The sequence below is a fragment of the Microcaecilia unicolor genome, chromosome 6, assembly GCF_901765095.1.
Source record: "Microcaecilia unicolor chromosome 6, aMicUni1.1, whole genome shotgun sequence".
Lineage (NCBI taxonomy): Eukaryota > Metazoa > Chordata > Amphibia > Gymnophiona > Siphonopidae > Microcaecilia > Microcaecilia unicolor.
In genome coordinates, this window is record NC_044036.1 from 115,992,830 (window position 1) to 116,017,287 (window position 24,458).

The 24,458-nt window shown below is 44.8% G+C and overlaps 1 protein-coding gene across 2 annotated transcripts in view; it reads left to right on the top strand.

Moving 5' to 3' along the window:
- Window positions 1-24,458, top strand: part of ATF6 (activating transcription factor 6) — a 202,492-nt gene that overhangs the window by 101,066 nt on the left and 76,968 nt on the right. For both annotated transcript variants that reach the window (XM_030205966.1, XM_030205964.1), the window contains exons 10-11: window positions 233-358; window positions 3,012-3,128. In XM_030205966.1, the coding sequence (XP_030061826.1) occupies window positions 233-358; window positions 3,012-3,128 (243 nt within the window). The remainder of the gene's footprint in view (window positions 1-232; window positions 359-3,011; window positions 3,129-24,458) is intronic.

A 24,458-nucleotide genomic window follows, 5' to 3' on the forward strand; every position in this document is an offset into this window, starting at 1 on the left:
ATTGGAAGCAGTCTTGAATATAACAGACTTTGAACTACAGTACTACTGAAATGATGCGAGTTAAATTCGATCCAGTCCTGGGGCCTTGGGTGATCAGAAATGGCTTCCATTCTGTGTGATGAAGAGGTTGGGGGAGAGAGATTTCAGAGAAAAAGGAATTAAGAAATGCTGATTGATGCTTTTGTTTTTCTCATTTTAAAATATTTTATGTATTTTTATTTCTTGGTTTCAGTGTATTTGAGAAGGATCCCACCACATATACAGCCCCAGTGAGCTCTGCAGGCCATCATCGGCACCTTCTGGGTTTCTCAGCTGGAAGGGAGCAAAATCAAATAAAAGAAGTACCTGAACATATGAGGTAAACAAAAGCAAAAGAAGAAGCATTATATTGAACACAAGGATTAGAGATGCTTGAGCCTTGCTCTTGAACGATATTTAAAAAAACAAATTCTTGTTTCTAAATGTCTACATCCTTGAGTAGTACTATATGATTTGCTGCTGCTTTATCTGCTGTAGAGTGGAGATCTTTGTATTTTTATTACTTGTTCTGTTGGTTCTTGTGCGTTAATTCTGTCAGTATGAATGTGACTTACCAACTGACTCATTCCTATAAAGAACAACTTGTTGATTCAGGTTGTGTCCTAATAAGGCAAGCCTGAGAAGTTTCTGAAATATAACAAAGCACACAGAACTTTTAAAAAAACTTCTTCTTTTTTAAAATTCCCCTATACCTTGGGATAGTTGCACAATGATATTAGAATCCTGTTTGTTTGGCCAGGGCATTTCTTTTGTTGGATTAAATGGTGTTCTCAAGCCAGCAGGGGGCTCCCTTGCACCAGTGATGCATTCACCCCATGGAGATTGAGAGAATGGCCAATTAAACCTGCCATACTTTTTGTTTGCCTACTCCAGCAGATAGGAAATGTGCACAAGTCTCCTTATCCACTATCCCTTCTAATCCACCCTCTCCCCTTTTTCTATTTAACTAGAATAGGGAAAGAGTCTGTTGGCTAGAGGTACTGCAGTAGCTGTGTTTAGTGCTTTTGAGTGCTGCCGTGCTTTATAGAATACTTCAGCAATGAAAAGGTTGGTTTCATATATCATGGTTCCTCGGTTATAGATCCTGTAGGAATTAGTGACTATTCAGAAAACAGCTGTAACCTGCTTGGCCAATTAGAATGGTGTTTATACAGTGTTAGCTCTGGTGGTTTGCTTTAGAGACAACCTAAGGGTATCTGAAGCCTTAGGTGAATCTTCAACCATGCCCCCCCCCCACCCACCCCCATAGTTCAGCATCTCCCTTTCTCTCCCCTCCTCCCATAGTCCAGTATATCCCCTTTTCCTTTCTAATCTCTCCTACACATGTCCAGCAGATCCCCTTCAGCATCTCCTGTTCTCCCCTTCTTACCGCCATCCTGTGTCCAGCATCCCTCCCTTCTTACCTTTCTCCTGCTGCTGCTGCTGTTGCTGCCGCCATATGTGACAAGCTTACAAAGCAGCCTCTGTACCAGGATGGGGTCTTTTAAGCACAGGCCTACACTCAAGCACTGCTGCATTCTCCCCCCCAACTCCAACACAGGACTTACAATTGAATGAGAAGGAAGTGGTGGAGTGCTTAAAGGCTGCATACTGGCACTGAGGCTGCTTGTAAGTTCAGCACAGGAAGAGGTAGTGGCAGCAGAGGGAGGGGAAGGGAAGAGAAGAAAAATGGTAGATGGGATGAAGGGGAGGGACAAAAGTCTGCTCTCCTCCTGCTGTGCCACTGCTCCCCCCCTCCCCCCCCCCCCCCCCGGTATGCTTTTTTTTTTTTCTGGGTGAACACCTAGTGTGCCTAATGGCAGAGCTGGCCCTGGTTGACCTTTCTTTTCGAGGAAGGAATAGATACCTCCTTTTTTTACTCTCTTTTTGGTATAGCATTTGTTCCCCCCTGTTCCCCAATAACTTGAAGCTTGCCCAGGAGTTCTACTTGGACAAGTGAAATGATGCAGCTACTGCTTTTCGATTCTTTTAGCCAATCTAGTCATCTTGATAGCTCTGCTTACTTCCACTATAGAATCATGCATATCTCTCTGTTGCTGCTTTAATTGCCTTGGGGGATGCTTCAGTAAAGGAATGCAGTTCACTTGCTCAGCTGGCCACGCATATTGCCATCGCAGATGGAACGAGTCAGATTACATACATGAAATGACAGAGAGCTCTCAAAGTTTCCATACGGTCATCTTAACACGCAAAATTGTAATAGTCCATTTATAGGGGTTTTATTCCAATTTTTATATAGTCTTTTGCCAGCCATGCACAGTCAGTGGTTTAGTGCATTTAATTGTCTGCAGATGAAACTTTGCTGACTCTTGTTCTTTCACTGAGTATCAGATCAGATATCCCTTTCGAATGAAGCTTCCCCCCCCCCCCCCCCTTTTAGAACAAAGCTGGCAAGCACAGATTTTAGAAACGTGGCTTCTCATGTGTAAAAGCAGAAATAGTACACATACAGAGCTCATAGTAGTCCTCCACTCCCATCGCACTCCATGAGATATGATTAGGAGTGAATTGGATTTTTTGATATATACATGGTGCTCCTCAGTAATTCTTCATGCATGCTCTCTTCTCTATGCTGTTTTGTGCTAAGTCTTTTAACCTGTTTTACATACGTTCACATACACTCCTTTGCAAGCATCTGCTAAGTGTGTTCACCAGCTGTTGACCTGTGGTGGTAATATTTAGAATCTTGGTCTTATGTGAAGATAACATTAAACCTACTGAAGAAGCTGCAGTATGACAGGCACCCACACTTTGGCTAGCAAACTGACAGATGTGTATGTATTTCTGTGTATGCATGCTTTGTGCCTCTGTACTTTGATGCGGATTGAGGGATGGAGAAGTAATCTGAAATTTAGTTTTCCAGATGGATCTGTTCACAAGCTCCCTGGGCGGTGGTTGAACAGTTTGGCCTGATATTGATCAAGGTTTCATTTATAGTAATGCTGCCTTCTCTTCTTCTTTCTCTCTCTCAGATTTGAATCATCCATGTCAAATGAGAAGGCTTTAATGATTGTGAAGGAAGAACCATTGCTGTACATTCCCCCATCACCTCCATGCCAGCCACAAGTCAACAGAACTGAGGCTCTCCGGTCAGTACTATAAAGATCTAGAAAGACATCTATAAGCGTGCACATACTTACTGTGTAGCACAAGAGTAATAAGAAAAGACACCTTGTGTGTGTTAAGGGATATTTCCAGGTGTATAAAAATACTAGAACAAAGAAGAAGCATCCATCTAAAACGGAGCTTATTCGGTAGAACACCATTTATCTGAAAGATTTCGCTATCTGAAAGAAATCTTGAGCTTTACTCATTTTTTGTTCGAGATGCAGTGTTCACAAAGATCATGAGAACCTCGTAGTCACTGTTCTTTATTGAGCAACTAGTAAATAAGGCCCGTTTCTAACACACATGAAACGGGCGCTAGCAAGGTTTTCCTCGGAGTGTGTATGTTTGAGAGAGTGTGTGTGAGAGTGACTGTGTGTGTGAGAGAGAGAGAGAGAGAGTGAATGTGCGAGTGTGTGTCTGTGACAGAGAGTGATTCTGGGTGCCGAGTGTGTGAGTGTGTGTGTGAGAGTGACTGTGTGAAAGAGAGAGAGAGTGAATGTGCGAGTGTGTGACAAACAGAGAGTGAGACTGTTGGGTGCGAGTGTGTCTACTCTGTCCCCAGCCCCCCCTCCAGCCACCCAGCAATTCTCTCTCCCCTGCTCCCCCTCCAGCCACCCAGCGATTATCCTTTTTCCTTGCCCCCCCCCCCCCCTTGTATGCACCCAGCGATGCTCTTCTCTCCCCTGCTTGTGTGTGTGTGTGTGTGAGAGAGAAAGGAGGGGGGGAAGTTGATCTGAGAGGGTGTGGCAGGGTGTGTGGATGGGGGTCAGCGTTTGTTGTGGAATGGGTGGTTCGGCCATGGGGAGCAGTGGGAAGATGGGGGGAGTGTCTGAGTTTTTTGATATTGTGTGTCTTAATTTAAAGGGGGAGGGGGTGGGGGCTGGTGAATTGAGAGTGATTTGGTTTTACAGGGGGAGGTGTGTTTGGGGGGGGGGGGGGGTTGTGGGATGCCCCGTGCTGGCAAAGTGGGAGGAAGTAGCGGTTGGCTTTGTGGTTGGTTATTGTTGCAGGGGTGATTTTATATATATATGTATATATGAGAGAGAGATGTTGTTTTGCGGGGTTTTGGGGTGCAGGGGGGTGGTGGTTGTGTGTGTCTGAGACTGAAAGATCATGTGTGTCACAGAGGTAGTTTGTGTATGTGAGTGTGTCTGTGTGTGTGTCACGGAGAGAGTACGTGTGTGTGTGTAATTGAGGGGGGGGGGGGACAGGGTGTTTGTGGACGAATGTCTTTGGGTTTGTGACAGGCGGGTGCCGGAGGGGTGCGGGGTGGTGGTGAAGTGAGAGAGGGTGTTGCTGGGGGCTTGGAGTGGAGTCAGCGTTTCTTGATGCGTGAAGTGGGTTTTGCCCGTGTTGTTGGCTCATATTAGTGTGGGGTTTTTTTTTTTTGTTTTGGTATTTGAGGGGGTGGGGGGTTGGGGGATGTCCGGTTCTGGCAAAGTTTGAGGAAGTGGTGGGTGGCTTTGAGGGTTGTGGACCCAGCACAGGGGGAAGGAGGCTAGTGAATTCACCCGGACCACAGGGAAAGCCCTTCTGCTATCCTCAGGAGCTACAATCGCTATTGGGAGGGCTGCACTAACTGATAAGTCGGGCACAGGACGGTCCTTTATTTTCTGTCTGCCGAAGCGTCTGTGCCCCGAAGCACCTGCACCTTTAATCACACCGTCTCTCTGAGCACGCGCGTCTGGTGGGTGACGTCACGGGTGTCCGGGAGCAGGCGCCCCGGCCGGAGCTACAGTACTGCAGAAGAGCAAAGGGGGAAAAAAGCAGAAACTGCAGCAGCGCCGGCCCGGAGTCCGAATCCCAGTGCAGACATGTGAGTGTTCAGGAAGGGGCCAAAAATCTACTATCAGGAGGGAGTGTGCGGGAGAGGCATAAGGACAGTGTCTGTGAATGCAATATCCGTGCAGGACGGGGGTTACTGCGGCAGTGCCATCCCATGTAAGGGAGAATGGAGGAAACGGGTGGTGCCATCTCGAGTGGACCTGGGGGGACTGAGGGTGAGTTCCTATTCGTCCAGAGGCGAGGAGAGTCGTCAGCTCTCTGCCCACCGAAGTTGCTTGTGGGCCTCTGATTGGGCTGTGGCGGTCACTTGCGAGATCTGGAAAAGAAGGGCGGAGTGGGGAGGCGGTCGGTGGTGGGCTCTGACTCTGGTTCGGCCCTCGGTGGCGAAATCTTGGGGCTCGTTTTTACCGATTCCTGGGGATCTTTGTGCTTGGCGGTAAGGGGCTTGGGTGATGCGCCGAGGGGTGGAGGGGGCACTGACACTGATTCCTTGGCAGAGGGAGGAGTAGTTTCCCTACTCCTCCCCCTGCTTGGGTTGCGGTTTTATGTGGTGCGTCCGGGCTGGTGACGTCATCCGAGGCTTCAACCAAGGCACAGCCAATCTGAAGCGCGACACAGTCGGTGAGTGTGTGCTCTGCCTTTGACATCATCACGTTGTGACGTGAGGGCGGGGCATACACTCATGCAGGAAAAGTAATCTCAGCCACTTCACTTTTAGAACGTTGGGAAAGTGAGGCTTCATTAGAACGTTGGAGGTGCATTTTATATAGAGAGATATGCACTGTAAAACTCAGTGCAGGTTTGACAGTTTTCAGAATTATTTGCTGAACATCATGGTCCAGCATTCAGACGGGCACACACTCCATTGATCTGACATTATCAGATGGGAGGTAGGCTTAGGTAGCAATATCTTGGTGGGAATTAAACCTGAATCTCCAGCTCAACTAGCATATTAAAGGGTCATAGATTTGATATACTGCCTTTCTGTGGTACAGCCAAAGCGATTTACATTTACTGTGTGAAGGTGCTTTTTCTGTCCCTAGTGAAACGACCAAATTGTATTTACACCTTTCAATTAATCATACCTTAAGAAGAACATAAGCATTGCCATACTGGAACAGACAGAAGGTCTGTCAAGCCCAATATCCTGTTTCCAGCAGTGGCCAATCCAGGTCACAAGTACCTGGTAAGATCCCAAAACAACAAAGCAGATTTTATGCTGCTTATTCTAGAACTAGTAAAAAAAGGCCCGTTTCTGACACGAATGAAACGGGCGCTAGCAAGGTTTTCCTCGGAGTGTGTATGTTTGAGAAAATGTGTGTGAGAGTGACTGTGTGTGAGAGAGAGTGAATGTGCGAGTGTGTGTGTGTGACAGAGAGAGAGTGAGACTGGGTGTGTGTGTCTGTGAGAGAGTGTGTGTGTGTGAGAATGAGAGTGTGTGCTAGGGGTCCCCCCTCCCTCCCTCCCTCCCTCCGAGTTTCTGGGTCCCCTCCCTCCCTCCGAGTTTCATGGTCCTCCCACCCACCTAGTTCCAGGGTCCCCTCCCACCCTACCACAGTGCTTCTCCCGTCCACCAGCTAAGTCCTGGCCTGACCCACAGCCAGCAGGAGCTCCCTCATACTGTCTTACTCACATTGAGAGGCAACGGCGGGGCTGACGCAGCCATGGGCACTCAGCAGGATAAAGTTCGCCTCCCGGTCTTGTCTCCGCATATGTAGCTGTCAGATATTTCCACGTGGCTTTCACCGCCACACCGCCTTTCTTGTTTGCCAAGTTCTTCGCTCGCTCGGCTGCCAAAAACCAACGAACGACTACCGCGGGACACAGAGAGGGTAGGCGGTGTGCAGACGCGCTTACAACTATTTTCGTTGGTTGCCTTGCCTCTCACTGTTCCGCCCTCGATGTCATCACGTTTTGACGCGAGGGCGGGACAGAGAGAGATGGTGACTGATTAATGAACCTTACGAACCCTTCACTTCAGTGAAGCCACGGAGTCAGCTTCAGAATGTTGGAGGTGGAAATTATTATAGTAGATATGCAGTGGATTTTTCCAAGTCCTTCTTAGTAATGGCTTATGGACTTTTCTTTTAGGAAATTATCCAAACCTTTTTTTAAACCCTGCTAAGCTAACTGCTTTTACATTCTCTGGCAACAAATTCCAGAGTTTAATTACTCATTGAGTGAAGAAATATTTTCTCCAATTCGTTTTAAATTTACTGCTTAGTAACTTCGTTGTGTACCCCCCTAGTCCTAGTATTTCTGACAAGAGTAAATAAGTGATTCACATCTACCTGTTCCACTCCACTCAGTATTTTATAAGCCTCTATCATATCTCCCTTCAGGCATCTCTCCTCCAAACTGAGTCCTAGCCGCTTTAGCCTTTCCTCATAGGAAAGTTGTTCCATTCCTTTTCTCATTTTTGTCACCCTTCTCTGTACCTTTTCTAATTCCACCATATCTTTTTTGAGATGCAGTGACCACAACTGCACACAGTCTTCGAGGTTCGGACGCACCATGGAGTGATACAAAAGCATTACGACATTCTCAGTTTTGTTTTTCATTCCTTTCGTAATAATTCCTAACATTCTTTGCTTTCTTAGCTGTCGCTGCACATTGAGCAGAGGGTTTCAATGTATCATCAGTGATGACACCTAGATCCTTTTCCTGGGCAGTGACTCCTAATGTGGAACCTTTCATCATGTAACTATGGTTTGGATTCCTCTTTCCCACATGCATCACTTTGCACTTGCTCACATTAAAAATCACCTGCCATTTGGATGCCCAGTCTCGTAAGGTCCTGTGATTTAACAACTTTGAATAACTTTGTGTCATCAGCAAATTTACGGCCCTGTTTACAAAGCTTTGCGTGCTAGTGTTTTTAACGTGCACCAAAAATTAGCTTGTGCTAGCCGTGTAGACGCCCATAGGAATTTTATGAGAATCTACACGGTTAGTGAGCGCTAAAAACGCTAGCGCGCTTTTTTTAAACAGGGCCCTTAATTACCTCAGTAGTTATTCCTATCTCTAGACCATTTATAAATATGTAAAAAAGTAGCAGTCCCAGCACAAAAACCCCTTGGGAACCCCACTATCTACCCTTCTGGCTATTTAACCCTACTCTCTGTTTTCTATCTTTTAACCAGTTTTTAATCCACAATAGGACATTGCCTCCTATCTCATGACTTTCTAATTTTCTCAGGAGTCTTTCATGAGGTACATTGTCAAATGCCTTTTGACAATCCAGATACATAATATCGACTGGCTCACCTTTCTCCATGTGTTTATTCACCCCTTCAAGCAAATGTATTAGATTGGTGAGGCAAATTTCCCATCACTAAATCCATATTGGCTTTTGTCTCATTAATCCATGCTTATGTATATGCTCTGTAATTTTGTTCTTTATAATAGTCTCTACCATTTTGCCCAGCACCAGTGTCAGGCTCACCGGTCTATAATTTCCCGGATCACCTTTGGAACCCTTTTTAAAAATTGGTGTTACATTGGCCACCCTCCAATCTTCCGGTACCATGCTTGATTTTAAAGATAAATTACATATTACTAACAATAGCTCTGTGAGTTCATTTTTCAATTCTATCAGTACTCTCAGATGTATACCATCCAATCCAGGTGATTTGCTGCTCTTCAATTTGTCAAATTGTTCCATTACATCTTTCATGTTTACAGAGATATGTTTCAGTTTCTATGACTCCATGAATGTCCCAAGTTTGTAAGTTTCTCCTGAACTTTACAGCTTCTAGTTGCTTGGTAACATTTGCTGCTATTGTCACCCAGTTGCCATGGTGCTCACTAATCAGTAAAGCAAAGCCAGCCCTCATCCTTTTTGTCACATTGAGGTTATGCATTGAATGATGTTGGAGTAGGAGAAGCAGAGGACACAGTGTAATTCTGAGGTATCGTATGATCCTTTGTTGCAAGAATTGCTGCTCAGTGACAGTTGACAGGTAGATGTAGTTGATTGTGTGTTAGCCATGCTTTTATTGGACAGATGTCCATGATGCTAAAGACACCAGCGCAGCTTTTGCCAACCAGCAGTTTCTGGAATGGTACCAAGAACTGAATGGACACCAACACAAATGTGTCTCTAAAGCAGGTTCAGGATGCATTGTGGGGCAGTGCACAGGGAAAGTTGCTTGTGCATTTATCTGCAAGGCAAGTATTTTTTTTCCTGTCTTTGCTGTACCTACTTTGTGATAGAGCGCTGTATATGTGAGAGAGATTTGCCCTGCTGCTGCTTGTGTCCTTCCTATTTTGTGGATAAATGGAAGTGTCTATTCCTGTTGTAGTCTACATTCCCTAGGGGAAAAAAATCAGAGCCTGAGTTTCTAAGATTTAGATCAAAAACTAAGAGTCTTGAGTAAATCTGTATTTTTTGATGTGCAGTAACTGACGAAGAGGCTCAGTATTCTTCTTTGAACTTTCTCAATGTGTGTTGAGTCCTCATTAGATATCTGGAAGTCATGAATGAGTTTTGGAAACTGGATAATGTGCTGTTTGGTAAATAGAGGTTTGGCCTCATGGCTTCAAAGCCCTCATTGCTAGATGGCTGAAGGAGACTATTCCATCAGCTTATTTGTTTGTGGGGAAGCAGGCTCCTCAGGCCTTGTGGGCTTATTCTACGAAGCGTACCACGACATCCTGGGTGGAGACTATCTTATTGTCTCTGGTGGATATTTGCAAGACAGCAACATGGTCGCTGCATACCTTTGCCAAGCACTACGGGGTGGATTTTGCAGTGTGCTCAGATGCCAGTTTTAGGGCTTCAGTTCTCAGGGCGTCGGCACCAGGATTCCACCTGCTATAGGAATTACTTTTGAACATCCCACAGGTGCTGGAATAATGGGAAGCTATGTAATGGAAGCAGGAATTAGGTCTTACCTGATAATTTTCTTTCCATTAGGCCTTTCCACTATTCCTGAGGCCCGCCCGAGGTTTCTGAGATGTTTAGTTGGTGCGAAGTAATGGGTCAAATAACTGTCACCTTGCATGGTGCTTCCTGCATATCTCTTGCTCTCTACAAGTTGTCCAGAAAGGTCCATACATATTTGCTCGTCTGGTTACTGTTAGGTTAGTGAGTTCTTTAAGGTTGTTGTGGTTATTCAGAGTTTCTCCTTACTGCTTGTCTACATAAATACTGAGGAGCTGGACTAGATACTAAGAGAGAGATGTCTCAGCTCAGTTTCCAGTTCTCTATCGCCACTTGCTGGTTCATGGACACAACCATCCCACAGATTCTAGAATAGTGGGACAGGATAAGGGAAAGAAAATTAAGGTAATTCTCCAGCTGGATCAGAAGCTGCCTCAGTAATTAATCGAAGAAATGTGCAGTCTGCTTGTCATCATCCACTGTAGGCAGAGACTGATAGCTAAGTTTGCCTTATAGGGCAAAGCACACAGGACTCCCTGCTCTGCCCCCCCCCCCCCCCCCCCCCACACACACACACACACTCCACCCCATTCTTTGCACAGCTCACAGGTTCTAGACTGGTCTGATGACTATGCTGAAAAACATTTTCTTGATCTGTTAAAGTACATTTTCTCTTCATTCCTTCTTTCCCTATTCTGAATGGCTGCTGTATAAGCTGTTAACTTCTCACGCAGTCTCCAGTGCATTGATCTCAGTTGTTGCTATGTCTCTGGGTGAAATGTGGGCTAATGCACAGAGTTCCTGTCACTGCTTTGTTGTCCATAACTACCTCTGACTGCTGCTTTAGGCTGTCAGTGGCCTAAACTACTCTGCCACAATCTACAGGTTTGTGCCGTTGGTGAAAGGAGGAGCAGGGAGCAGCTGAAGGGCTCTACTCCCCTACAGTTTGGCTGACTAACAAAGTGTTAGTTAAATTGAAACAGGAAATGACTAATTCCTTGTCATCAAGCAGATGAAGCCATTACGTATGGCTTGTGTCCATCAACCAGCAGGGGGAGATAGAGAGCACTCAACTTTTCACAGTGCCTCATGGCCAGCTAGCTCCACTGCCTCTTCAGTATTCTCTATCTCCCCAAGCAGGGTGGCTGCAGCTTCTTCGAGCTCCATCAAAAATCTGCCTGGGGGTGGCTCCTGGCTTGCCAGTTGTTAGCCGGGGTGTTAGAGGCTATAGCAGCTTCACTTTGAAGGCACATAGGTCAGCCCTTTCCCCGCCTTACCCATGCCCCCGTGGTTGTGGACATATTAACTTGCTTTTCCCTGTCCTTTCCCACTCAGTGGATGCAGGCACATTGGTTCGCTTTTCCCACTTATCTGAGCCTCCGGAGTGTTTTTATTTACCTATTTTGCCTCTGCTTTCCTCACAGCATTAAAAAAAAAAATTAAAGTCGCGTCGCGCTTTAGCGCAGCGATCTTGGAAAAGAGGTTTTTTCTTGAGATTCTTCTGCAGGACTGGAGCTGTGATACTCGGTCTAGTGAGGTAAGAGTGTTTTCTGACTCCTCCGGGGTGGGCCCGCGATCAGGACGTTTTTGGCACGAACTGCCATTTTTTAATTTTACCGCCGTTTTCGGCGATGGCTGCGGAGACTGTAAAGCGCTGTTCTAAATGTGGCAAGCGCAAATCAGCAGCGGGGCGCTGTAATTCGTGCTGTTCAGACGGTAGAGCCGGCCTGAGCTGGCAGCGGACGCCATTTTGTATTTTCGACATGGCACGGCCTCCGTTGCAACACAGAGCCCTGAATCCGGGGGGGAGGGGGGGTCCTCTGAGTGAGGCTGATAGCCCTGGGCAGGATTCGGGCGGTCAGGGAGCGGTTTTCTCCCCTGATTTTGTTTTAATGCTGCATAGGGATTGCTTTGTTACATCCAATACGTAATGGCTTCATCTGCTTGATGACAAGGAAGGGAAAATTAGGTTCTTACCATGATAATTTTCTTTCCTTTAGTCATAGCAGATGAAGCCATGAGCCCTCCCTGTATGATTGTCTGTATTGCAGTGATTCTGATTTTAGGTGCTGTTCTTGTTTCCTGAAGTTATATTCCTTCCTTGGGGAGTCGGAAAACAGTCGTCAGGATTCTTGTTACAGTTATAGGAGGATGAGTTCATTCCCTCCAGTTCATGTTTTAGGAGGATGAGTTTATTCCCTTCAGGAGGATGCAAGTATTCCCTCCGTTTATACAAAGTGGAGGACGAGTTTATTCCCTCCAGGAGGATGAGTTCATTCCCTCCTTTTTTGAGTTCATGCCCTTGTTAAGGGGCCATTGTTCGCTGTGAGGGAAGTTCATGTTATTCCCATTGCGGTTTGCCATACTGCTTTTGGAAGCTTCAAATACTGAAGAGGCAGTGGAGCTAGCTGGCCATGAGGCACTGTGAAAAGTTGAGTGCTCTCTATCTCCCCCTGCTGGTTGATGGACACAACCCATACGTAATGGCTTCATCTGCTATGACTAAAGGAAAGAAAATTATCTTGGTAAGAACCTAATTTTCCCTTCCTTAGCATATGCAGCAGATGAATGCAGGAACTGGTGGGTTGTGTCCATCTACCAGCAGTTGGAGATAGAGATTACAAAGCTGAAGGTAGTGATACCAGACGGTCAGCTCCTCCTTCACCTCAGTATATATCTAGCAGGTGGTAGACGGTTTCTCTGCATCTCCTGGATTCATCTCTTGGGCCTGCCATTGAGTCTTTTGGCCAGTTGAGCTTAGGGGGTGTTTGGACTGTGTGCCAACTTTAGGGGCATACCTAGTGGCCTGGGTCCCTGCCTCACCCCGTGGTCCCTTTCCTCTCAGAGTTTGGACTGTAGCCTTCCTCACTAACCCCCCCCCCCCCCCCCAAAAAAAAAAAAGCCTCTAGTCCACAACAGACCTCTGTTTCCTGCTCTTATCAGCTGAAAAAAAAACCAAAGAGCAATTTGGGACACAGGCTCTGCAGCTGCAACAGGGCAGCAGGTTGCTAAGAGGAGCCTTGGAGGTAGCATCTCTGGAGTTGCTGTGTATGTGTATGTAGCCTGCTGAGCCAGTTTGGTGGCAGGCTTGCCTGGGAGATCCCGCTGTCGGCGGGAAGTCTGGCTGCGCATCTCCGGTGAGTGCATTTATTTTCTGCCATTGGAGGACGCGCGGTATTGGCGGCAGAGGCCACCATAGTAGGCTCGTGTTCTGAGCAAGTGTTAGCGGCAGCAAGGACGTGTGTTGCCGGGTGCACAGAGAAGCACAGGCAGGCACCAAGGGATTCCTTTCTCTCAAAACGGGATTCCCTCTCTGAGGTGTCAGGTGCCTGCGCCATTTTCTTTTGGCGCTTCTTGATGCGTCTCCCGCTTTTTGGCTATTGGCTGCGTTGGCTATGGGGACCTCTTCAGGCTTTGTACCAACCTTTCCTGGTTCAGGGGAATGGTTTTGTGGCCAGATTTCTTTCTCCTTTTTCAGCAGCTTTCGGAAGGGAAGGTGTTCATTAGTTGTTCGGATGTGTCGAGGTATTGCGTTCCAAAGCTGGCTGCCTCTCCAGGTGCAGTAGTTTCAGCAAATAGTTTTTTTTTCTGGAAGATGGCTGGCTTTCAACCTGAAGGTCACAGGTTTAAGGCTGGTTTGTGCTTCATATTAGAAGTTGTGGCCCTCGCCTCTTTTTCATATAGGGCATATTTTACTTCACTCTCCCATATTGCTTGCCTTGACAAGCAATTCAAGTTGTATGTTGCAGTGTCTTTAAGGCTTTTATTGCACTTTTGCATTTTTTCTTTGTATTGGACAGCTAGCTATATTGCAGAGCTACTTCAATTTAGCATTCTTTCCTGCACTTCTCCTCCAGGAAGCATTTCTTCTCTTTCCTATTTGGCCCCCTCATCTACGGTTTCTCTGGTTGGCTGTTCTGGACCCACATGTTCACCTTGCGGCATGGCTACAGCTCCATGCACCTTTTCCTAGGTTTGGTAGTGTTGCGGCATTCTCCCCAAGGACACCATCAGAGTGCACCCCACTCTAGACGAGTACCGAGAGTTAATTTTCCCAGGTCTTGCTGATGGAATCCTTGGACTGGGTGGTCACCCTTCAAATGAGCCACCTTGTCTCATCCCAGACAGCTCTGATACAATTTTTTCTTGACTGAGAACTGGACTTCGACCGCGTATTCTCTGGTGTAGAAGATTTTTTGAGGCATGATTGCGTCCCACACTTGGTCTCCTTTGCAGGTGTCTGTTCCTCAGCGATTGATTGATTTTCTTTCTGCAGGACGGGTTGCAGAAGGGCCTAGCCTCTAATTCGCTTCGGGTGCAGATGGCGGTAGTCTGCTTCTGAGAGAGAATGGCGGGCTCTTCTCTGGCTTTGCACCCAGATGTGGTGCATTTCTTGCAGAGTTCTTTGCTCCTCTGCTGCTTCGACCTTGTTTGCCCTGAAACCTCATTCTTGTTCTCAGAGCCTAGCTTAGGGCTCCTTGTCTACAGAACATTGATTCGGACTCCTTTTGATCCTTTGCAGAAGGCTTTGCTTAGGAGCTTATTCGCAAGCGGTGTGCTTGGTTGCCAATTCTTCGGCATGCAGAGTGTCTGAGTTTTTAGCGCTGTTGTGCCGAGCTGCTTTTCTGCAATTTGCTGACTCTGGAGTGACCTTGCATACGATTTCTCCTCTTCTTACTGGCTACAGTTTGGCCATTCTTCTTTATCAGCCTCTATTTTCCCTCCTTTTGGGAGGGGGATTTTCGCGCGGAGTACATGGAGCTTGGTCTTCTGGATGTTCAGAGGGTTATCCTCTGGCATTCGCAGAGTTTGCACATTTTTCAGCATTCTAATCTTCTCTTTGTCCTTCTCACTGGTTCTTGCTGTGGGACGACAGCCTCTGATCTGGCAATTTCTCGTTGGATTGCAGATACTTTTCCTTCCTTGGATTTTTTTTTTTGGAAGGTTGCATCCCGCCGGTGGTGTTCAAGCTTGTTCCACGAGGTTGCTATTTACCCCTTGGGTGGAACGGATTTGCTTTCGCTATTCGGATGCTGCCTTTGCAGCGGCTGTTCTGTCTCGAAGAGCAGCAACTTCCCACCCTCATTAGGGATTGCTTTGGTACATCCCACCAGTTCCTGGATTCATCTGCTGCACATGCTAAGGAAGGTAAAATTATGCCTTACCTACTGATAATTTTCTTTCCTTTAGTAGCAGCAGATGAATCCAGGATCCCGCCCTCTGTTAGCCACGATTGTGTTGCCTGTTCTTGTCCTGGTCTTCAGTTTCAAAAAGCAAACAAATAAAAAAATCCCCAAAGGGAAAGAAAAAAAAAAAGAGAGAGAGAACAGAAACCACTGAAGAGGAGTCCATCGTGGTCATGGTTTCTCTTAAGTTGGACTGACGAGTTTCTTTTGTCTTTGGTTGGAGAGGAAGGCTTCCTGGTTTCTTGTCTTTTGTGATGAGACGTATACTGAGGTGAAGGAGGAGCTGACCGTCTGGTATCACTGCCTTCAGCTTTGTAATCTCTATCTGCACCTGCTTGTAGATGGACACAACCCACCAGTTCCTGGATTCATCTGCTGCTACTAAAGGAAAGAAAATTATCAGTAGGTAAGGCATAATTTTACCTTATGCTTTAATGCTGAGCTAATTAACAGGAATGTTTTGCTTTGGGACTTATAAAGCCATGGTAAAATTATGCCACTGAAATATCAACAAGGTGCCATTATACTTAAGGAGTTTCTTTGCTTATTTTAAATATTTTTAACAGTTGTTCCTTTTAAAAAAAGAAAAAAAAACAAGGAGTGTTGGTACTTTAAGCTGCAATACTGATTTTTATTTTGAGTATTTTCTGAAACCCCACTTCGAAGGCTTGTTCTCTAGGTCTATAGTTCATGAGAATTTTAATTCTCAAAGGCATGTGCTGTTCCTGTACAGCTGTTTTTGCAGCATGGTAACCTCTCGCTCCCTTGTCTTCCTGTCATCATTTGAACAAGGCTGCTGATGTGGACCTAACAGTGGAATACGACAAGGGCTTATAGCATGCTTTTCTGAGAATTTAGGTTTAGTGATGACAGGAACTGTCAAATGAAGATGTTTGTTCCATTGTTGGATCGAACTTGCCCCTTGACCATTTGGCTGAGAGGTTTTTAGAAGGTTTGTTGCACATCATACAAACCATTTATGGATGTCAAATTCAGCCTGAAAGACTATTTTTTAAAGTTACTCATAACAGTGTAACCTGGTTACTGAAACCACATAGCACTGGGCTTCAGTAATTTAAAGCTGGTTTTGCAACACGTCTCAAATCTGTTTGAGAGGCCTTCAAATTAAGAGTGGGTAAGAACCTGAGATGGGGGCACAAGAATTTACCCACTCCTCATGCCTCCAACATCTTCCTCAGCTGCAGGATTTTATTTTTGGGCACAATTTTTTGGCACAAAGCAGACCAGAGAGAAACAGCAATACAATACAGTAGAGCAAAACAGCGAAGTGGGCCACAGATGAGACAATCAGACCGAGACAAATTACCAAAGGAAGCAGATTTTATTACAGGACCAGACATTGCCTATGTTTCGGCAAAAGCCTTTGTCGAGGTCAAAACTACGTGTCATAGTAGCACAGTTCTTCTTGCATGAATTTTTCTACAGTAGTTAAGGAAAACTTTATCTCTAACACTGCAACTTCCAGTACTACCATTCACCCCTCCTGTAAACCTGGCTTCCAGCAACTCCTGTCGTCTTGGATCCAGGCTATGGAGTTCTTCCATGGCACCAAATGCCAATTGCCATATCTCCGTACTGGTACAGCAGGGATGAAAGGAGAGAGGGGCAGATGCTCGGACTGGGAAGAGGGTGGAGAAAAGGGAAAGATTCTGGAATCAGGAGGGTGGGGGGAGGAAAGGGGAGAGACACTGAACATGCCGATGAGTGGGGGGCTTGCAGCCCAAGCTTCTTATACAGGGCACCTATGCTGGAACAGTTAACAGATATTTTGCAAGCTTAGTCTTAAGCCAAACCATTTCCTTGCTCTGCCGAAATGCAAAACATTCTCACAAGTTCATTAAATAGCTGTTCTTCCAAATCAGTGTGCTGACGTTTGGAGGTATTACTGCTTTAACACTCCCTATCCCCATGGTAAAACCATGATCATGAGGTAATATTGTGCAGAGTGTTCCTCTCCTTGTGGGAATTAGCACAGTTACTGTGGTATTACCGCCTTCCCTATTATTGTGTCACATGAATAGGCAGTATCTAAGAGAGTCAAAGAAGATGAGAGGACAGAAGTAAAAGATTTGCTGCAGAATTGGGGATGAGATAGAGGTGTCTGCACAGTAGGATGGAGTGAGACATATGCATTCATCAAGGAAGGTCTTCACTCACCATGGACTCCTGCTATACACAACTGTCAAAACCATTGTTTGTAAGGGGAAGGGGAGGCTGGAGTCCATGGAATGTATTGTGGCCCTAGTGAGTAAGTTTTGGAAGTAAAGAATGTTTGGGAAATGTTGTATATGCTTGGAGTTTCTTTCCACTCTTGTCTGTCTTTTCATGCAGTATTTTGACTCCCTATGTACCCTTTCTGAAAATGTCCCTGTTCTTCTCTCCCAAACTTCCTTTTCTCCTCCCTGCTTCCATATAAGCAGTGGCGACCCTACCATTGGGCCAACTGAGGCAGGGGCCTCAGGTGGCAGTCTCCATAGGGCGGCATCTCCCCCTTTCCTCCTCATCCCTTTTCCCTGCATTTTGTATTTACCTTCTTTTTTTTTCTTTTCCAAAAGGTGGCAGCAATTCCCATAGGCTGCCCTGCCACTGGCACTGGCCTCTACTGTGGCCCATCTCTTGATGTAACTTCCTGTTTCCTCGGAGGTGGGACACAGTAGAGTGAAGAGGCCGGCAACAGGGCAGCCTATGGGAATCACTGCTACTGCTGCCTTTTGGAAAAGAAAAAAAGAAGGTAAAAGTGTGGAAGAGGGTTGAGGAGGGAAGGGGGGAGATGCCTGACCCTGCGGGGGCGGGGCAGCCTCAGGCGGAAGATTGCCTTGGGCTGCCTCTGTGTATAAGACAGTCATCTTTGTCTATCCCTGCTTATCTACCATAGTCTTTTTTTTTTTTTTTTTTTCTTGTATCTTATCCAAATGTTTGTTTCTTTGTCTGTCTGCTTTCTTCATTCTCAATCACTGGTTGGACCTTCTGGTCTCTTCCCGTCTCTCAATCAGCCTATTTAATCTGTCTTCTGCCACCTTGGCCTGCAGCTGAATACCAAATGAATTTGCTGAAGGAAAAAATTACCAAGAAAATGCAAAATGTTGAATTTTTGTGAAGAAATCCTCAGGACCTACCTCAAGATTGCATTCTAAGACATTGCCCTCCCCCTCCCTCAGTCCGTGTTATGGACCCCTCAACTCTTCCCCCTCCCCCACACCCTACTCTACTGCTTCCTCTTTCAGTCCTCCTGCCTGCAGATTTAGCCTTCTCATACTCGTTCACCTCTCTCTCCTTAAGCCTCCATTCCCACCCCATGTCTCTAACACACTTTCTTCCAAGAAGCATCTTTTCCTGTATTCAGTTTTCATCAGATTTGTAAGCCTCCACAAGCCTGAACCCTCCACCTTCAGTTTTTTTCTTCACTCCTCCCCTAGGCTTTATCTTCTCCAGCTACTGCTCAGCCTTTCTACCCTGGTATCCCATATTAAGAGCTAGCTCTTCAGCTGTTGCAACAGCTCTTCTTCCCACAAGTGCCAGCTTCTCCTTTCTCCCATGGGCTCGCAGAGCAAATGTTTCAAGTGCCATACCCACATGGACACTTCTATTCTGGCAGGCCTGTGGAGCCTGCTCTTTCAAGTGCTGCATTTATGCTCTTAAAGCAGACCATGCAGCTGTTTCCACTTCTCCCTTTCTGGCATTTGTGAAAAATAACAAAGAAGAGAGGGGAATCAATTGGCACCTGTAGCACTGCACCAAGAAATAAACTGAATAGATTAGATGGGCTTTACAGTCCTTATCTGGTGAAATATTCTGTGTTCCCATGACCTTCATTCTTTTCTATATCTTCAAGTTCTTCTGTGTTCACTTCTTTCCTAACTTACTTGGTTACTGACTGCAGGGACAGTATGATAAATGTGTTTTTATGTTGTTGTTCTTAAGGCAGTGATTGGAGAATGATTGATTTATGATTTGGAGTTCTTTTCTATTTGTAAATCACTCTGACTTCTTTTTTAAGAAGGATGGTATATCAAAAGTTTTAAACTAAAACGTGCTTTGCAACCACTTCTTTTTGTTTTATATCTCCATCCTTCCTGTTATCTACCTTCACCTTGCCTCACTTTCTTCTTTCACCTCTATCCTTCTCATGCTGTTTATTTCACACTCTGCTTTCCTCCTCCTCCTGCACTGCACCTGTTACATTCTTTTCATCACAGTTCCCTCTCTTGCTCATGTTATGGTCTCCTTACTTTTGTAGCCTATGCCCTTTCCCTACCTTGGCCTGAGTTGGTTTCCCTGTGTACATTGTTTATCATTTATTAGTTTACTATACCGTCACTTATTGCATCCCCTGTCCTTTGAATCATGGCTTGCTGTATAGCAAAGTTGGTGGTGGTGGACAGATGCTGTTCTTGTGTAGTTTTTACTTCATCTTTCTCCTTGTCTACAGGTAGATGACATTTATATCATGCCTCAATCTTATTCTTCCATTTTCCATTTCTCTTCCCTCAGCCTTCTCTGTTCGATCCTTTTTCTCTTCCCATAATATTTAGTGTTTGAGACTCTGGCTGTTCCTGTACAGAAAGGAGAAAGCTGCTGTAGGAACTGATGCAAAAGCCACTTACAATCGCTACAGGCATTTGGGACCATAAGTGAGGCATAGAAGGGCCTCTTTCTACAACCCACTACAGCAGTGGTTCCTAAACCTTGTCCTGGAATGAATATTCATAAGAGAGATTTGCATGCAGTGGAGGCAATGCATGCAAATCTCTATCATTAATATTCATGTGGATATCCTGGAGACCTGACTGGCTGGGGTGCCTCCAGGACTAGGTTTGGGAATCACTGAACTAAAGGCTGGAGCCAACTGCTGCTCTCTGTCGGCACCAAGCTTGATCCTTCCCATAAAGAGTTTCATGGAATATTTTGTACATATTGAAAAGTCTAAAAAGTGGCAAAGGTACACTTTTGCGATATATCAATAACAAAACAGAGTTAAACAACATTTTTAAAAAATATTTAAACATTTTTGAAAGAAGTTAAACTGCTTTAAATAATCATCAAATCACTGCAGATACCACCAGCAGCCAACACTCCTTGAATCCCCAAATGGTTTAACAAATCAATAATTGAAATACAAAATGTAAAAACTGCAGCATTTTGTTTACTTCGAAAAAATATTTGTCTTTTCTCTGAAAAACTGCTTGAATAAGTCACCTGTCATGTTGTGATTTAGTTGAACAAATTAGATTTTGGTTGATTATTTTCATTATCAGTTGACAATGGAGTTCACTCTGAGTATGAGGGTGTTAACAGTCACATGTTGCACGGACCAATCCATGCTGCAGTTCTTTTTAACATTTTTTAAAGCAGTATTACAGAGTGCTGTCAGGTAAGGTGTGCGCCTATTTGCAGGTGCTATTAGAATCTGCAGTAGGATAGATACCCTGAACGGTGTGAATAACATGTAGAGGGATCCAACGAAACTTGATTTGTATCTGAGTCTCTTAAGATAGTTAAGATAGCCAAACAGATTTAAAAAAAAAAAAAAGGCTAATGACAAAATCCATCCGGATGCTTGGCAGCATAAGGAGAGGAATGGCCAGATAGAAAATGTAAGAGGTATAAGTTTCTGGGGAGACCTCATTTAGATTACTCATGATGCATTTCATTCATTGATCTTAGCTCTTTTTGTGACCAGACTCGACTACTGTAATTGTTTATCAAGGAATTCCAAACTTCCTGCTTAACCGTCTTCAAACTCGTCAAAATATGGCCATTCATCTCTTCTGTCATCTTTCAAGATCAGATTGTGTAACAGCGTACTTGAGGGATCATCATTGGCTCCCAGTTAGATTCCGTATTCAGTTTAAAATTTTGCTACCGGTATTTTGGGCTTTCCATCAAGGAATGCCACAGTATTTGTCCAGTCTAACAATCCCCGACTCCCCTGTGCATGTCTTGAGGTCTCTAAATGATCATCGCCTGGTGTTGCCAAGCCCCTGGATAGCTCAAATGGAGAGCACTTGCCATTGTGCTTTTTTTTTTTTGTCACTCCTCTGCTGTGGAATTGTATGCCTCTATTTTTGCTTAGTGAAACCTTCTTGAAAAAGTTTAAATCGCTATTGAAAACCTGAGTACTGAACTGACTGACTTGGAAGTCAGTTATCCTGAAATTATGTGTGCTGAATGTTCATTGTTCTTTTTATGAATAGTATGTGTTCTTTCCTATCAAGTATTATGGTTCTCTTTTCATTTTTTCTGATTTCTGTTTTAGAATTGTGAACTGCTTTGCCTTGCTTGTCAGTTAAAGCGGTATAGGAAGTTTGGAATAAATAAATACATACAATTCAGGAGCTGGCAACTTCAAAAAGATGCAAGCAGGTTTTCAGCATGCAGCATATGGGATAGACTTAAAGATCTCAGTATGCATAAAAGTGGGAGAGGGGAGATGTGTTGGAGACATTTATGTATCACTAGTAAAAGAGGCCCGTTTCTGAGCAAATGAAACGGGCGCTAGCAAGGTTTTCGTCGCCAACACCCCCCCTCCCTCCCTGGCCAACCCCTTCGTTGTTCTGCCATTGCTCCGCCTTCAATGTCATGATGTTTGATGTGAGGGCGGGGCCCGGAGCGATTTCCCACCCCCCCACCCCACCCTGCCTCCCTCCTTGCCAACCCCTTTGTTGTTCTGCTTCACCACCACGAACCTTCGAACCTTTTTGAAGGAAGTCAGAGCTTGGCTTCACTGACGTCTGTGTCCTCAACATTGAGGGTGAGTTTTATTATAGTAGATGAATGCAGAGGAAGTTCAAGAGTGAAAGGGCATAAACTGAAGGTTAAAAGTGATAGTATTTTAGGGAAGTATTCTTTACGGAAAGGGTGATGTAAGTGTGGAATGGTGGAATGGCATCCTTGTGAAGGTGATTGAGATGGGGGACTGTATCTGAAGAACAGTAGATCTCTGAGGGAGAGGAAGAGATACAACTTAATAGTTGGTATGGACGGGCAGACTAAATAGGCCATATGGTCTTTTATCTGGCATCATTTTGCATTTCTATGTAAAAACTCCATATACCCATTTTCATTGTGAACTTTCTATTCAAACTGTCATTAAATTGAGGAAGTGTACTAGACTTGTAAGTTCAACTATTATTTAATTGACGACTCAAAACATCCTAGATATTGAAGATTTTAAACCTCAAGCTACAAGTTTGATAGCTCAATTTGTTCATTGTGAGTATACTGTAGTAGTCATAAACTTATGAATGTGCTTTGTTATAAACATATGAATGTGGTTACTGAATCCTTGCATGAGGATTTCAGAGAAGGAAAAGATGGTATGTGTTTTTCCCTTTAACGTTGGCACATCTAGTTTTTAAAAACCATTGGGGTCCTTTTACCAAGTTGCGACAAAAAGGGCCCTCCACTAGCGGCGGGGAATGTTTTTTCCGCAGCCGGTAAAAGCAAAAAGAAAAAAATGGCCGCGTGGTGACAGAACTCTTACTGTGTGGTCATGCAGCCGGGAGCCCTTACCGCCATCCTTTGAAGTGGCGATAAGGGCTCCTGCGCTAACCCAGCAGTAACTGGACAGCGTGCTGCGATGCCCGATTACTACCAGGTTATAGCCGCGCAAGTCATTTCCGGGGTTTTTTTTTTTTTTTACATTTGTACCCCGCGCTTTCCCACTCATGGCAGGCTCAATGCAGCTTACATGGGGCAATGGGAGGGTTAAGTGACTTGCCCAGAGTCACAAGGAGCTGCCTGTGCCTGAAGTGGGAATTGAACTCAGTTCCTCAGCTCCCCAGGACCAAAGTCCACCACCCTAACCACTAGGCCACTCCTCCACTCCACTGGAAATGGTGTGCGCTTGGGGCAGGACTACTGCCGGCGGCCGCATTGGGCTTACGCTACTCTGTAAAAGGACCCCGTTATTTTGAAGCACTGGCATGGCATTTTCTTTAAGTTCATCCATAACCTTTATTTGCATGCAAGAGGGCTCAGAATTTACATGATGTTCTTCTACATTCAGCATTTTCAATAAGGGCCTCAACATCTTGAGATATGTTGATACGTCATCCTTGTGGTTATTGTTCTGTGTGTCCTCAATCTTTTATTTATTTATGAATTTGTGACTCGTCTCATCACCATGGTTCAAGGCAAAGAACAGTAAACATTCACATTTAGTACATGCAAAACAATTTCAATGGTGCAAACACGAAACAGACACATTTAAAAGCCCTTTGGAAAGAACAGTGAAGACACAGAAAAAGCAGGGAACTTCAGCCTCCAGCCTTAACACATACTGCACCCATCTCGGATATGCTTGTCTAAATAGGTATGTTTGTAGATATGTTTCTTAGGTGTCATCTCACATTGTGTACTGGTCAAGGGAGAGGGCATTCCACAGATAAGAGGCTTAAAATAATACTTGGTCCTCTTGTCATCTGCTATGTAACCCTACTTAAAGGTGGAATTGTGTAGGTATTCTGTAAACAAGATTGTATTGGGTGTACTGGAGAATAAGGAAGCAATAAAGAAGGCAGGTAGTTTGGAGCAATATTAAGTACTTTAAAAGGATCTTATAATTGTATTCATTGGTACTGAGTTTTTATCCAATGGCAAACTTCAATAGCACCTGTGATACTTTGAGTATTTGGTTAGATTTCTGTAGCTTATTGTAAATTGTCAAGACCATTCAAGCAGTTGAAGACATAATTAAACGAACATCATAGTTGTCTTTGCACCCAGAAGATGAATGCACTTCTAACACACTGTTTTCAGTATTGTCATTATTTTGAAGATTGTGTGTTTTCTGTAATAGATTTGCCTTTCATGGCAGGAAGGAGAGTTAAACCAGCTATTAATGCTACATGAGTAATGCAGAATTTATTTTTTTGGACACAGTTCACCCACAGGGTTTGCATAATGGAATTTGATTAATTTTTAAACACCTTCTTTATTAGGTGTAGATGGATTCTGGTTGGTAATTTGTTTTGAAGTGTGTTTGTGTGGTTTTTTTGTTTTATGTTTTTTGACCTATAAAAATAGAGATGTTTAAGCATAAGCACTGCCATACTGGGAAAAGACCAAGGGTCCATCAAACCCAGCATCCTGTCTCCGACAGCGGCCAATCCAGGCTTCAAGAACCCAGCAACCCCCACCCCCCCAAAAAAATTTAATAATGTTCAGTGGACTTTTCCCTCAGGAATCTGTCCAAACCCCCTTTAAATTCCGTAAGGCCAGCTGCTGTCACTACATTCTCCGGCAACGAGTTCCAGAGTCTAACTACACGCTGAGTAAAGAAAAACTTTCTCCTATCTACCATATTCTAGCTTCATCTTGTGTCCCCTGGTTTTGTTGTTGTTTGAAAGTGTAAACAAATGCTTCACATCTGACCGCTCTAATCCACTCATTATCTTGTAGACTTCTATCATATCACCCCTCAGCCGCCTTTT